Consider the following 16247-nt stretch of genomic DNA (forward strand, 5'->3'; position numbering starts at 1 on the left):
AAGAAGAGAAGGAGAAGGAGAAAGGGGAAAAGGAGATTCCTCACCTCCTCGACCACCGCCGGAGCTTTTCCTGCCGCCTGAAGACGCCGGAACTCTGCCGGATTTTCAGGAAATGCAGGAACATCCACATGATGCTAAAATCCTTCCCAATTAAGAACAGAGTTCCCTCCTGACGCCGAAACTCCGCCCAAGTGAAGCCGAAGTTCTCCTCTGCCACCAAAGACGTCAGACTTCTACCCGACGTCGGATCTTCACTCTTCGCTAAGTTTCTATCCGACGCCGGACTTCTACCGGTTATCGGACTTCGTTGGACGTCTATGCGAAGATGCATTTCTTTCCATTGCTGGACTTCTACCTGAAGCTGTCCTACTGATCTTCGTCGTCAGACTACAGTCCTTCTGACCTCCGTCGCCAGCCGACTACGGTCCTCCTGACTTACGTCGCCCGTCGACTACAGTCTTTCCGACATCCATCGCCCGTTGAATACGTTCCTCCTGACTTATGTCGCCCCCCGACTACAATCTTTCCGACCTTCGTCTCCCGCCAACTACGGTCCTCCTGACTTATGTCACTCGCCGACTGCAGTCCTCTGTCGCCAGCTGATTACGGTCCTCCTGACCTACGTCGCCCGCCGACTGCAGTCCTTCTAACAAAGCGAACATGTCAATAGTGATTCTTTGTATTTACATCATGTAATGTACTCCATAAGATGTACATCAAGCTAAGACCTTCCACCAAGGAAGGGCCTCATTTGTAATCGACTGCAATACTAGTGGATTCATTCAAACTGGGCTAGGCCCCGTGGTTTTTCCCCCTTTTACAGGGGTTTTCCACGTAAAAATCTTGGTGTCTCATAAATGCTAGACCCTCTCCTCTTATCTGATTGCGTGCCGGATTTTTGTACAATGCTAAGACGGTAAAATTTATATTTCTCTACTGCCGCGAATACTCCTGGACGCAACAAAACTAAAACTTTTATTTTTTTTATTCTGTTAATTTAAAAGTAATATCAATATTTTTCAAACCATATTTGTTATAAAATCAAATCATTTATCTTCAAAATTATTCTATTTAATTTGTTTTGGGCCAAAAAGAGAATAAGAGAAAAAGAGATGAAGAAGAGATGTTTGGATTTAGAGATATAAGAGCCAAATTCTTCTATTGGACCGCTTGTGAATATTATTCAACGCAGGGTTATCCTACTTTAAATTTCAATTTTATGACTCTTGTGTCAATCATTTGTATTTTATTTTATTAGATTTTGCACAACTCATATCTACGAATATTAAGAAACTTTTCAGTATATATAACTTTAGTATTCTGTAGAATAAATTTTTTTAATTATATTAGCATATATAATTAAATGTTTACCATTTTTTTTAATTGTATGATATTTTTTTAAGTATTTTAAAGAGTATATTGACATTGATCAAAGTTAGATATATTTATACATGTTGAAAGCACTGATTTTCTATGTCCTTATGTCTAAAAGTGTGCAAAAAAAAGAGGAATATGCAGATGTCTAGTTGTTGATGTTTCACGTACATTAATCAAGTGGAGATATAAGGGTGTGTGCACCAATAGGATTGGCCGTTTGTGCATTTGATATATTGGAACAAATGTGATATGATCAAGTTGAGGTACAAGTGAAGTATAAGTGGAAATAGAGGTAAGGGCAAAAAGGAAAATGTATATAATTGAAGGCATAAGAGGTGCAGGAAAAATATGAAATGCTTTGAGATGAAATGTTAAATATTAATTTCTTTCGTGTAATTTCATTTGTTGCATCACGTTTAAATAAAATTTAATATTGTTATTTATGACATATGCATATGTTTATATTAGTTCCATAATGATAGAAAGTTGATAAATATAAAATGCAAATAGATATCATGTTAGTTCACTAAAAAAATATTTTAATATTCATACGATGTTATACTAGCATACATATTATTTTATATGCTTAGATTGAACCCTACAACAAAATTCTAGTGACTTACTAAGGAAATGTTGCTCGCCCTTACTTTACTTGCATGTATTATTTTTATGAAAGGAGAAGACCCGAGTTGTGTGACGACTACTGATAGCTATTAGGATCCTAATTATATGCATGCTTATTTTATAGACTTAATGTTTTAACAATCATAGTGAGTTATGTGGCGGCTATTGATAGCTATTAATATTATTATTTAAGTTATTCGATGATATAGAAATGTTTTGTGCTTGCAAATATTGAAGAAAAAAAGAGAAAAAGAAAAAAAAAATCTTCTAAATAGATATTGAGGCATTATACAATCAACTATAGAGATATCGAAGGGAGGATATGTCGGTCTTTGATGTTCTTGAAGGTGAGTCAATTGACTAATAGATCATCTATCAGATCCAACAAATCTGAAAAGTATATATGTTTATCATATGTGTACTCCCAATTTGATATGACAATTGAGAAATGAGACATTGCACATACATTTTTAATAAGTAATCACATGAACTTGCATTGTAAGGTGATATTTCATTTGTTAGGATTTATGAAATATTGACATATGTTTTTTTTTTTTGTTTTTTTGTTTGTTTTGAGACCAACTCTTAATTCAGACATTTGTATTTGAGCTCATATTAATACCTTATTATATCTATTTTTTCAAGCACAAACATTAATGCTCATTAGTGTCTTAGGCATGAATTTCACATAAGCACACATTCTTGATAATGCAATGCGTTTCTTTAGAATGCATGATAATACACCCAATATAACATATTATACAGGGGCGCATGTGAGTCGAGCCGACTTGTGAGTCGGCTCGAGCTCGACTTGTTAACGAGTTTGTGAGTTGAGCTTATCAAGCCACGAGTTCAAGCTAGAGCCTATACCCGAGCTCAAGCATGACCAAGCTCGAAAGCTCATCAAGCCGTTCGATTAAATTAGAATGTATTTAATAATTAATTTAAATTAGTATTATATAATATATATTTAATAATTTTATGTCAAAAAATTAAAATTTTTTAAAAAATAAAAAAAATAATTCAAAACTTAAAAGTCGAACTCAACAATTAAGCCGTGCTCTAGCAATTGAGTCGAGCTCAAGCTTAATAAATAACAACTAAATAAACTTAGCTCTATTAGACATATACTCCAGTGGACCCGTTTACATTAAGTTAGGATTCCCGCAATTATTTACAAATGAAAAATAGGCGGTAAACTTTATCCGAGTGGTGGGCCCACCAGGGCCACCCCCATGACCACAGCCAATCAAATTGCCGATTTTTGTTTCATCCGGATAATTGTATGATAACGATCTTAAAAAAAAAGTAATAATTAAATAAGAGAGAGTTTCACAGTATTTGAAAATACAGTAATTTATTTCGAATAAAAAAAAAATTATAAAATCTGGACGAGCACTTCAAACTGCTCGTTTATAACCTAAAAAATATGCTTAAAATTTTCCGTAAAAAATATGCTCCACAATTAATAGCGGACTGAAAGGACGAGTGAACGAAAGCCCTTCCAAATTCCAATCCATGGCTTCCTCTCTCTCACTGTTGACTTCTTTACCTAAGCCGTCATTTCCGCCTTCTATCTCATCCAATCATCATCGACGGCGGATCTCCTTCGTCCGTTCTTCACTCTCTACCCAGCCCTTGGTGGCCGGCCCCGATGACCTCGTCTCCACCATTCTATCCAAGGTCTCTCTCTCTCTCTCTCTCTCTCTCTCTCTAGCAGCGAACAAGCTGAAAAATAGTTAGGGTTTGCTTGCAGTCATTGTCAAAGTATAACATTGAAATAATCTGCATTTTAGTTTTAATCGTGACTGTCTTTTTATAATGTCCTGACGTCAATCTGCAATTGAGAACTACTTTATTGATCATCAGATGTACTTTCTTATGTAAAATCACTACAATATCTTTATGATAGAAAGTTAGATTGATTAACATGAGAGTTCGAACAATTTTTTTTTAAAATAAATTTTCGTCATATCATATATAGAACATGTCTCATATTAATATGCTTTGAAATACGGCTAATTATTTTTTGGTGTAGTTTTAATTAGGATTTAATCAACATTGAGGGGTCTGTTTGATTGTATGTAGGATTTTATTCAATCAGAATTTAGTAAATCCTGTTAATCCATTTTAGTAAATCCTAACAGTGTTAAACATTGAAAACTTGGCATGGTATTAGGAAGGTTTGAGTAATGACATAATTTTTTGATTGAGATATTATGAAAGAAATGTGCAAGGATTTGCGAGTGAGATTTCCAATTTCAAAAGCCTACAAAATGGGAGTCTGCAAGATGAGAGGCTAATTAAGTACAATAATTGAGCATTATTTTCTTACATTTATTCCTTTACATGCCCCCCTTAAGATATAGCTCTGTTTGGGAGTCCAATATTGATGTTCAATGTAGAGAAGCAAGTAGGTTTGTAATCGAGTCAAGTTGAGCCTAGTCAAGCACATCATGAGTTGCACTTTCCTTAGGCATATTATAAAATTTTCATGTTTGGCTCAAGCTCGAACCAAGCTTTCAAATATATGTCCATAATTTTCTTTTCTAAATTAATCGAACTAGCATTTAAATGAGCTAGTAAAAATTATAAATATCAAACCTAGCAGCAAACTCCAAGAGATTCTACACAAAAATAGATTTTTATTGATAGAAAACCAAATACGAATAAAGCAAGTTACAATGGTCCTCTTACCGCGCGGGTCTTACTCAATACCGCGCGGGCCGACGACTTGACCCGGGATTGCTATGTTCGCGTATTGCTCGGTATTGCTCTAGGTATTGCTCGGTATTGCTAGGTATTGCTAGGTATTGCTTGGTAATAATGAAAAATATCGCTCTGTGAAGACCAATGCCGAGCAATACCGAGAAATACCGAGCAATACCGAGCAATACCAAGAAAAACTCGATATTGCTCGGTATTGCTCGGTATTACTCGGTATTGCTCAGTATTGCTCGGTATTGGTCTTCACAAAATGGTATTTCTCGTTATTGCCGAGCAAAATCGACCAATACCGTGCAATACCTAGCAGCACGCGAACATAGCAATCTCGTCTCCATTCCGGGCCGGGGTTGTCGGACCGCGCGGTAAATAGTGAGAACACGTGGCACTATTTTACTGGCGTCCGAACGTCGAGCTATGTCAGGTGACCAGACCAAATAAAAAAAGAGGATTGTCTCTCCTAAACCCTAGATGCTACTAAGATCCCTCACTGAAAGAAAACTAATCAAATTAGCTCTCTAAACATAACATAAATCCTACTACTTATAGCAAACAATAAAATAACAAATTCCAAAATAGCCCTCCCCCACCAATTCCCTCTCAAATCAGCCCCTAACTCAGCCCCCAAATCAGCCCTCTCTAATTAGGAAACATCTCTTAATTAATCTCCTCCAATTCAACCCACAAATCTGCCCTATTTAATAAGGAAATATCTCCTAATTAATCTTCCTCAAATCAGCCCCCAAATTGGCCATATTTAATTAGGAAACATCTTTAATTCCCTCCTTAATTACTCTCCTAACATAATAATTTATTATATTTTTGGGCCCTACAAGAGAGGCTGAAATCTTCCTGGATTTGGTTTCAAGTTCCACCCCTCCACCGCCTGCTGAGCCGGCCAATCCGACCTCCTTTGGCCTGCAACTGTAACAATACTTCCCTCCCAAAGACGCACATTGTCCTCAAGGTGGAATGATGAGATGTTGTTCATGGCTTTCTTCAGCTGTTCAGTTAGTGTCCATGCTATCATCCACTGGAACCAAGCTAGAGTTTTCCCCTACGAACATAGCCATACATCCGTAAACTTCTCCTCTTCATTCACCCCATTCACCATGAAATACATCTTCCCCTGATACACCCACCCATAGACATCCTCTCCTTTAAATATTGACATCATCAACTTTCTCACCCTACCCCAGGATCGCTACCACCCCAATAACTTCTTCTGCTTCCAATGATGCTGTTGTTATGATCCCTCCATGTTTCCCCCGTGTATCGAGGGTGGGACTCCCATCTTTCTTCCATCCGTTCTTGCATGACATGATCCCATGGTTCAACTTGTTTCCCTCCATCTCCAGTCGGCCACTCCCCTTGACCAAAATGCCTCCCATAATTGTCAGTTACTCTACCACCTCCACCACACAATTCCCTCCTTATTGTCTTCTATTCTAGAAAACAATAACAAACTCCAAGATATTCAACAAAATGATAAAATTATATTGATAGAAAATCAACTACGAACAAATAAGATACATTTATCTTGCAAACCCAAGACACTGCTAGGATCCCTCACAAAAAGAAAATCACAACACTCTTAAATCATGTTCTCCCTCCAAACATAACATAAATCTACTAATAGCAAACAATAAAACAACAAATTCCAAAATAGCCCTCTTCCAATTCCCTCTCAAATCAGTCCCTAACTCAGCCCCAAAATCAACCCTCTCCAATTAGGAAATATCTCATAATTAATCTCCTCTAATTCAACCCCCAAATATGCCCTCTTTAATTAGGAAATATCTCATAATTAATCTTTCTCAAATCAGCCCCCAAATTAGTCCTATTTAATTAGGAAATAATCTTAATACCTTCCTTAATTACTTTCATAACATAATGATTTATTGCTTTGTTGGTCCCACAAGAGAGGTTGAAATCTCCCTGCATTTAGTTTCAGGTTCCTTCCCCTCCACCGCCTGCTGGGCCGGCCGGTCCAGTCTCCCTTGGCCTGCAGCCGTAACAAATATTTTGTTTCTTAGCTCTCCAAAAGATGAAGGTCTAACTAAGATACATGATCTGGGCAATTGTAGAAGTTTAGTCAGTTTTGACTTGATCTGTTGACATTAGAGAATGCATGAATTTTGAAATGAAGAGTCATGAATAAGAATATTGCGATCAATAGTGCCAAATAAAAATTGTAAGTCATTTTATTACAGTTCAACGATTATAAGTGGGGTGGTGCTAAAATCGAGGCAGTTTTTCTTTTTAAATAAATTGATGCAGTTTGTTAACTATAAATGCTATGTTTAGGTGTGTATGAGATAAGTATTGTAAACTTCCCACAAAACCTTTGTAGTTTGTTGGATTATAGAACGCATCACAAGAGTGAAAAGTGAGTGTTGGTGAGGCATCAAACGAGTCATCACAAGAGGGGCATCCGCATTTTATTCAAATTACACTTCGAAGGAGCATTTAGTTCCAGAGGTATAGTGATAAATTGCTTCCTATTTCTTTTCCATAAGAATTTAAATGAAATCTATCCATTGTTTGAATCAAATTACGTTACCTTATTGATGACTAGACGTAATTATACAATTGCTTGTAGGTTAAGGGGACAGATCGAGGAGTTCTGCTTTCAAAAGATGGCCATAGAGAGGTATCGGATGTTGCACAAAAGCTGCAAAAGTACTGCGTTAGTGAGCCTGTTAAATGCCCTTTGATATTTGGAGGTAAACCAAGAAAGGGTTCTTTTTTACTTTCACAAATATGATTTGTATGGTCTTTTGACAAATAATGCTAGAGCCATTTGATTGGTTGATGAGTATCTGATCTTGAACTTCATGATTTAACATGAAGTAGTCCTCCAGAATCAACTTGATACTATAGTTCAGTTTTATTATGAATACAATCATAACAAAATGACTCTAACCTAATGATGTCAAAAAATTTTAGCGCGGGGGGTGATTTAACATGTCTAAAAGATGAAAAAATTATTCTCACCCTGCAGAAGCCTACTTTTGCGCTCATTCTAACAAAATATAATTTGCTTTGGGAGGTATCAGCTAATGGGAAAATGGTTGCCTTAGATGGTTTGGTTATATAAAATGGCGGCCTTCTGATGTCCCTGTTAGGAGAGTAGATTTATTAGATTTGGCCTATGTTAAAAAAGATAGATGTTAGAGGTAGACCTAAAAAGACTTTGCTAGAAATTATTAGAAATGACATTTCTTTATTAGATTTAAATGAGAATTTGACTCTTAACAGGACACAATGGAGAAAAATAATTCATGTAGTCAACCCCTCGTAGTGGGATAAAGGCTTGATGTTGTTGTTGTTGTGAGGTATCAACTAATGGGCCAGCCTCTAGAATTACAAAAAATGACCTTCCATTTCCACCAATAGAGAGAAGTAGACTGTCGTATATATCAACGGTTGAGCCCAAAGGAAAGGAGAGTCTCTTGAAAAGCTCGACATATCCACATCTTGTAAATACTTATCCTGAAAATACTACTTCTCCCGTTTATGTGAACTCCAACTTTGCATCCATTCCTCCATCATATTTTGCAGCAAGAACATCCTGAAAGTAAGTTCCCTGGTGAACTTCCCACCCATCTAAAGATTTAGATGATTTAAATTTAGCTAGCAGAATTTTCCTCTTATTGTTTTTTCCAGCCCTTAATTGTGCTAATTTATTGTTATAATTTTGAAATGCCTTGGTGATATTGTATAGTCCTCGGTAGTCCACCCTGTAGAGGTTTGCAGTTATAAGAGAGTGAGTTGTGGCTCAATAAATGATCTTTTTGCATCCTTTTATGGCAGTCTTCGAAGTTGAAGGTTCACCAACATCACCAAGCACAATGTTTACTGATCTGGGAATCTTATCTATCACTTATAAATCAGCTTTCCTGACCAAAGCCTTATGCTCGGGGTTGGTTCCTCTCTTCCTCAGTTCTCGTATTTCATTTGACATCTTCCTTTTATACCTTACCTCAACAAATCCATTACCATTAGTAGAAGCTTCAATGTAGGGCTGATTAAAAACCCTGACAATGCCACTCCGTAGAGGAGCATCGAGATCATCCTCAAGAAGCCCATTCTTCTTTAAAAATTTGATGAATAGTATTTTCTTACAAGAATTGTTCTATAGTAAGAAGAACCGTTGTCTAATTCTTGGATCCTTATCTCTTAGGCCCAACATATATTGTACAGGAGGAATGTAATGAGATCAATGTCATAATCATGTCAAGATGATGTCAAGAGGATCAAGAAGTGTTGATTAGCATGAAACTTGTCATTAAAAGAAAACCTTAGGGCTACATGCAGACTCCTTCCTATGAGAGCTTAAAGAGGGGATGAAGTTGTGGCTTGTAAAGTGATGATATAGGCTTGGTGGAGGCCAACTTGGGGAAAGTGATCAGCATCATCATTGCAGAGAATCTAGTTAGCGAAAAATAGAGCTTTAAATTACTTAAATTACTTAATTCTGATAGGAGGATAGGAGGATAGGAGCATAGGAGGACAAAAATATCTGTTAACAATATTAAGTAGTAGTTACAAATATTTCTAGTGATGGGATTTAAGAGAAATGATGTGCTAATATATTTGATTTTAAAGCTTAGTAACAAATGATATTTATAGATATCTATTTAATTAACAAAGAAAATAAAAACATTACATTAAAAATTCAAACCTAGGCTAAAAGTAGGTACTACTTTGAAAATGTCTACAAAAAATGGATAATTTCTAACTAAAAGTGATAATCCATGAATTTCAAATTCAAATTCATCATCCTTCAATAGTGGAGGAATTTCCAATGCATAACTTGATTTGTGGATTGAAATTCGAGTGTTATTTTTTTATTTCCTTGAATCTCTTAGTGGCTGACCACTTCTTTCTCAGTGGTTCAATTAAAACTTTGAATCTCTTTCTTTATCTCCTCTTTTGATATGAAATTTGGATTATTCCCTTGATTCCATGGGCATATCCTTGATCTCCTTCATACCTGATCAATCTCTTTAAAATTCGGTCTTGTTGGTGAGGTGGCATGAATCACGTCTAAACTCATTATTAACAACTCTTTTAGTAAAATCATGAGGACTTGCAAGATAGTAATGATTGATAATAACATTTTGCTGTCAATGTTTTAAGAACTAGGAAGATATCTTGGATTGCTACAATCAAGTGGGTTGTAAAATGATGGTATGGAAAATGTTAGCGGAGTAAATGTTATATACAAAGCATGTGAGTGCCAAATAATCATTTTAGTTCCACGCAATAATATTTGCTATCAAAGCAGTTGTTGTGCTAAAGCAATTAGTAGAGAAGTAAAAAAGCACATCAAAAAGGATTTCCTTATGGCAGTTAATGATCTGTAAAAGGCTTAAGATCGAGTTGCTCAAACTGTTTCATTGATATTAAGAAAAATGAAGTTTGTCAAAGTTATAATTTATTCAAGATGTTCATAATATGGTAGTTATCACCTTTAGTATTTGTAGCGACCAAAGAGCTTCAGCATAATAGGGTAAATGAAGAGTTAGAAAATTGAAAAATATTTAGCAGATAAGGCTTTAAAATTAGTAGAATAATGAAAAAGACGGCCCAGACATTCCCGAAGATAATAATATTTTTCTGAAACTATTCATCTATATTAGGACCCCTCCCCAGTGTCTTTGATACCTTCTTTGGGTGCTATATATTTTGAAGTTTTTTTATGGATGCTTATGATTGCTTATTAAACAGAGTGGGATGTGCTATATTGCTCGGTTCCAACTTCTCCTGGAGGAGGTTATCGGAGTTCTTTTGGCCGTCTTTTTCTCAATGCAAAAGAGATGGTGCAGGTCGTTGAAGCTCCGGATATTGTTCTGAACAAAGTTTCTTTCTCTGTTCTTGGGTTCCTCGATGGAGAAGTTTCCTTGAAAGGTAAAACTTAGTTAACCTCTTCTCTGTTTGGCGTGATTGTTGCTTTCTAAAATTTGGATGAGAAGTTGTGAAAAGCTGTTGTTGCTCGTGCTGTTCATTCTGTTTGGTAGACCTTTGGTCGAGTTACTCTTTCTGAGAATCTTATTATCTATTTGCTATAGCAATATGTGATGCAAAAGTCTAAAAAATCAAAATAACCTCAAGCAATAACATAAAATTATTATAAATAAATAGATAATTTAAGTTTAAGTCTTGGAAAAACATAATATAAATACATCAATGTCTACAAATGCTTCAACAAACTAACATGCATAACGAAATATCAAAGCTCTCTCGATTATATATTTTTGTACCATTTGTAATTACATGGAAGGAGGTAGAAAATTCTAAATCTTACATGAGTAGGTTTAGTTTGAATTCCCATGTAATAACAATAAACTAAGAAAATGTTAAAGGTCTTTTTGTCTCATCTAGAAGACAGGCCATGGATGTGGAAATGCGGAATGTAAAAGGAGATGTGCTGTTGCTTTTCTCGATTTGGATGTATATATTTTGGGATGTAATAATAAACATTGAAAAAATTATGTCGGAATATTTTGATGATTGTCTCGTTTGCGTCAATATTAATGCTATTCAGGATATCATATACATCACTAATTTTAGCTCAAATCAAATGACTTTGAAGCCCATCATAATGCATTATGCATCAAGATATCTAGACAATTTTTTTTTTCATGAACAAAGTGATCCAAATGAGCACAAACTACACATCGAATAAACGAAATCCAAACAAAGCCTAATTTTTTTTTTAACTTTGTTAAAAGCCATATTTAGCCGGAAGACATTTGATCGGGAATTGTAATTTTTTTTGGTATTGTATATTCATGAGGCTTATGTTTAGGCACAATCAGATCACTTAAATTGCACCTATTTCTGTCTAGCTATATCATGGAATGGATGAAGTAGCGTGCAGCTTAAATTGTATTATTGCCATTTTAATGTTCCAAAATATGAATGTTGTTTATTTCTCTTTCACTTTTGAATAAATTTAAGATTAATATTATAGTAATGGAAATTGGTGTCATATGCATGAAGGTATATATCTCATATATGTAGTTTTTTTAGAAAAGAATGTTCGGTTCTTTTCGACTTGTGTGGCGTTTGCCTCCCCGTCGGTACTGACCCCGACAGCCCAAGGGGAATAGCGATCCTACCGACGCTAGTTGATGCATGATTAGCTTCTCGGTGGTTAGTTGACACTGGCCGTCGGTGATACCGTTAAGCGTCTTGCTAGATTAGTGCAGGTTAACTCCTGACCACTTGAAGGCTTGATTGCTGGATGGTGGTTTGTCGGTGCCTGGTGCATGGCTGGTCTGTGTACTTGGCATCTAGGTAGGGCGCTGCACAAGGAATTTTCTTCCAACCTTTATCTGTGTTTAGGAAAACCCCCTACTCACTCTGAAGGCCTAGTGATGCAAACAATTTCATTTTAGTTTTTTATTTTTGTTGAACTATTTTGTAATTTGAATTTTATGTATTTTTCATTTTTTTTTCTACCCTATGATGGAAGGCAACCAATGATCATGCGTAGGTTGTGCTCTTTGACATGTATTGCCTTTGGTGTGCTAGCTTCTTTGGTGTTATGGCTTGTGAGCTGATTTGGATTTTGACCCAAGTTCCTTGGGTTGGTTGTTTCGGGTTTTGCTGCATAGTTTGTGAGATGCTGTGTTCTACTATCTTTTTCAACTCATTATGGCGAACTGCTGTGTTCTGCTGCCTTTTCAGGCTGCTGGCCGGGTTCATCCCCCTCTGTTTTGCCCCTTCGGTTCCTCTGCCTGCCCGGTTCCTTCCCCCTGGCGTTGGCTGTTCGTTGGATGTGTCCCGCTGGCCTTTCGGGTGCTGCTCCATTCGGTTGCCTGTTGGCCTTCTGCCACCCCTTTGCTGATTGGATAGTGTGGGCGGCTGCTTGGGTTGTTTGGCTCCCTCTCCTTTCCTATATATAGTGGCTGTTTTGTGGCTTTTGGAGGCAGTTTTTGGTGAGTGAAGATATCTAAAAATTTGAGGATTTCTTCTTGGATAGCTTGTGAACTATTTCCACCTCTCTTCTCATCTCTTTGATTTCGTCTCGGGCTTCTTACCTACTTCTTCTCTCCACAAGTTTCCACCCCACTTGTATCTTTTTTCTCAAACTTTTGAAGGTGTTGGTTGGCCAGTTTGGTAGCATTTGCCGGAGGAGTTTGTGGTGGACGTTGGTCCAAATTGCTGTGGTGGACCTCTGGTTTGCATGTCTTTGAGCACTTATTTTTTTCCTACTATTTTGATACAAGTGAGGTGACTGCTAATTGGTTGTTCTGAGGGTAGTTTTTTTTTTTTTTGTCTAACTTTTGTTTTGGAGGTGTGTTTGGTGTTGGCCTATTAAAATTTGAGTTGAGAAAAATTCTTCTTTCCTAAGTGTTCTCCTTTTGATCTTTTTTAATCTAGTTGTCTACATCACCTAGCATGTGTCATCCATTCATTTGATAAGTGTCCAACTTTTAGGTATTAGATTTGACTTATATTAAGAAAGGTAGAGGTAGACCTAAAAAGACTTGGTTAGAAAATATTAGAAATGATATTTCTTTATTAGATTTAAATGAGAATTTGACCTTTAACAACACACAATGGAGAAAAATGATTCATGTAGCCGACCCTGCGTAGTGGGATAAAGGCTTTATGTTGATGTTGATGCATGAAGGTATATATTACAAATTATGATTGTAGTGATATAAGTTAGGAATATGAAAATTTTAAAACATAATAATCTAAATGTGTGTGTGTGTGTGAGAGAGAGAGAGAGAGAGAGAGAGAGAGAGAGAGAGAGAGAGAGAGTAAGGGATAATCTAAAATAAAATTTGTGTGAAATAATTTGTATCCAACAAGTAATCTTCTTCACATGTTCCAGTATTGTCTAGTAGGCGTTAAAAAAGCTCAAAAAAAAAAAAAAAAAAAAAAAAAAAAAAAAAAAAAAAGAGAGAGAGCAAGGCATGCCTAATAGTGTATGTTCCAGAAGGACTTCCCAATGTAATAAGCTTCAAGCTAGGGGTGTAACTAAATTAAGTACTCGTGAGTCAAATTTGATGAATTAACAAGTTAAATTTGAACCTAACCAAAACTCAACTCGACAACTTATGATCTAACTCTTTCTAATAAATATTAATATAAACTATATTTAAAAACATATTTTGATTCAATCTCTTATGCATGGAGTTATTAAAAATATTAAAAATCCTATCATTTTTCTTTTTCTCAACTAATTCATGATTATTACTTAGTTTCTCATTCTTTTTGTCATTTCTTATAACAATTATTTGAATTAAAATCATATTTGACTTTTATCATAAATAATATGACCATGAGTCAACTCAAATTCATAGAGCTGAGCTCGAGTTAGACCCTCAGGCTCGAACTCCATTAATTTGTCAAATTTAAGCTCAAGTTAGTGGTAGCTTGAGCTAAACTTGGTTCATTGACACCCATACTAGCATGGAGCATTTAGTTTCCTTTAATTTTGATATTTATGCCATTGCATCTTCTGCAAAATTTTGTACTCTTCCAGGTAAGTTGAAAGTACTTGATGAGAAGTGGATCCAAGTCATTTTTGAACCCCCTGAACTGAAGGTAGGTTCTCTGGGGTTCCGATATGGTGGTGAGAGTGAGGTTAAACTGGAAATCACCTATATTGATGAGAAAATAAGATTAGGCTTGGGATCCAAAGGCTCTCTTTTTGTCTTTCTAAGAAGAGGCCATTAACGCTGTAAGCTCTCTCTCTCCCTCTCTGTGTGTTATTGTTCTTTGTTCAGAATGGTTTCTCTCTTAGAATTTTGGCACATTCGACTGAAACATTGTAGTTTTTATTCTCGGAAAAGAATTAAGTGAGAATATCTCATCAAAGTTTGATCGCAATGAGTTATAAAATATTTAAATATGATTTGAGATGAGTATATTGCAATAGTTGATTGTTCTCTCTTTTCTCAAGGAACATTGCATAGTACATCATTTGGTTAAAGATTTCGGTTTCGTTTGAGACAACTTTTTTATTATTTTCTAAAGTAATTTTATAGCACAAAAAAATTTTATACTTAAAAGCTACTTTAGAAAATAGTAAGAAAGTTGTTGCAAACTAAGGCTTCGTTTGGGACGGCTTTCTTCCTGCTTCTTAAAACTGCTTTATAGTACAAAAATTAAAAAATTTGTACTAAAAAGCCGCTTTAAGAAGCAGTAAGAAAGCCGTCCCAAGTGGGACAGCTTTTTGGCTGCTTTCTAAAACAACTTTATAATACAAAAATTTCTTGAATTAAAATTTTTTTATTAAAAATTTGATTTATAAAGCAATTAGAAAGTTATCGCAAACTAAGCCTAAGCCTTTAAGCTGCAATGCTTTTGGAATCAATTAAATTAAGCTGCAATGCTGTTTGGCCTTCAGGGTGGGCATTTGGCAATAACTAATCCATTATATGAATTTGTGATCTATTGATTAGAGGAGATAATTATATCTTTATGATTATGAATTTGAACGAAAATACTCTACGATTTGTTGCTTATCGTTTATAAAAAATATTTGATTTGCTAAAAAATCTGAATTGCAGCCCTCAACAACAAGTTAGTTTGGGTTGCATATGATTTTATATTTTAATATTTTTCTTACTAATTTTTTTAAATGATTTTTTCAATTATAATTTCTATTTTTACTATTTAAAAAATGATATTTTTAAAATAAATAAGAAAAAAAAAATGTTTCATTCAAATAAATATTATTTTTACTTGCTAATTTTTCTCAAAAATAGTTAAAAACGTACGATACGAAATCATAGTAATATGATAATACTATAATAGAATAAATATAAATGCAAATGCTTAAACATTATATTTTGAGCTGTGGAATGGATATTATAATGCAAGCATTAGACCTTTATTTCTGGTCCTTGATATTTTTGCACGATTTTTAAAGAACTAATTTACCCTGAGGGTTTCATTTCTAATTAATAAAAAGGCAATTTAATAATGTAAAATTGTCGCATATTATTACGACATTTTATTTTTCCTTCGGATAGTTAATAATTAGATGAAATCCAATCAAAAAAATTTACGCATTCAATCTGGTAGGCCGTGGATCGAAATATACAAAAGTGTTTGGCTTATTTTTAGAGAATTTTTTTTTAATAATTGTGTCAAGGTAGCGAATTTTATTAAAATATACATAACAATTATTAATTTCACTTTAAAATTAAAGCAATTTCTGATATATTTTTTTAAGAGTCCTTGGAAGCTAATTAGGTGTGAGTCATTTGGAAAAACTTTCTTACTTTTTTTTTTAAAAAATATATTTTTATATAAAAAATTATTTTAAGAAGTAAAAAAATCGTTCCAAATAAAAAAACTTAAGAATTTATTTGGGGGAAATTATTACGTGCAGAATCTGGACAGGACAACCATCCGATTTACCGAGTATACCCAATAAATGATACAAAAAAAAACTAAATATTTGTATAATATTTGATATTTACTCATTATACTTAATAAAGCAAACGGCTATCCTGATCCAATCCGCTTTTTTAATGTTTCTTAAA

At 34.9% G+C, this 16247-nt stretch overlaps 1 protein-coding gene and 1 pseudogene across 2 annotated transcripts; one reads left to right on the top strand and one right to left on the bottom strand.

The window, feature by feature from the left end:
- Window positions 1-3428: 3428 nt before the first annotated feature.
- LOC110095095 (probable plastid-lipid-associated protein 8, chloroplastic) lies at window positions 3429-14615 on the top strand. 2 transcript variants are annotated; one of them, XM_020820485.2, is made up of 4 exons: window positions 3429-3684; window positions 7328-7451; window positions 10462-10641; window positions 12427-13649. In XM_020820485.2, the coding sequence occupies exons 1-4, from the start codon at window positions 3520-3522 to the stop codon at window positions 12642-12644; spliced, it is 687 nt and encodes a 228-aa protein (XP_020676144.1). In that variant the 5' UTR covers window positions 3429-3519; the 3' UTR covers window positions 12645-13649. The 2 variants fall into 2 exon arrangements, with proteins under 2 accessions (XP_020676144.1, XP_020676145.1); XM_020820486.2 differs by lacking the exon at window positions 12427-13649 and adding an exon at window positions 14237-14615 and having other exon boundaries at window positions 3435-3684.
- Window positions 7937-10451, bottom strand: LOC114580664 (annotated as a pseudogene).
- Window positions 14616-16247: the final 1632 nt, after the last annotated feature.

This window comes from Dendrobium catenatum, unplaced genomic scaffold, assembly GCF_001605985.2.
Source record: "Dendrobium catenatum unplaced genomic scaffold, ASM160598v2 fragScaff_scaffold_1179, whole genome shotgun sequence".
Lineage (NCBI taxonomy): Eukaryota > Viridiplantae > Streptophyta > Magnoliopsida > Asparagales > Orchidaceae > Dendrobium > Dendrobium catenatum.

Excerpts from the sequence above, each read along its gene's own strand:
- LOC110095095 (XM_020820485.2), top strand. The coding sequence starts at position 3,520 with ATGGCTTCCTCTCTCTCACTGTTGACTTCTTTACCTAAGCCGTCATTT. Across the intron at positions 3,685-7,327 it reads TCTCCACCATTCTATCCAAG|GTTAAGGGGACAGATCGAGG; the intron begins GTCTCTCTCTCT and ends AATTGCTTGTAG. Across the intron at positions 10,642-12,426 it reads TGGAGAAGTTTCCTTGAAAG|GCTGCTGGCCGGGTTCATCC; the intron begins GTAAAACTTAGT and ends CTGCCTTTTCAG.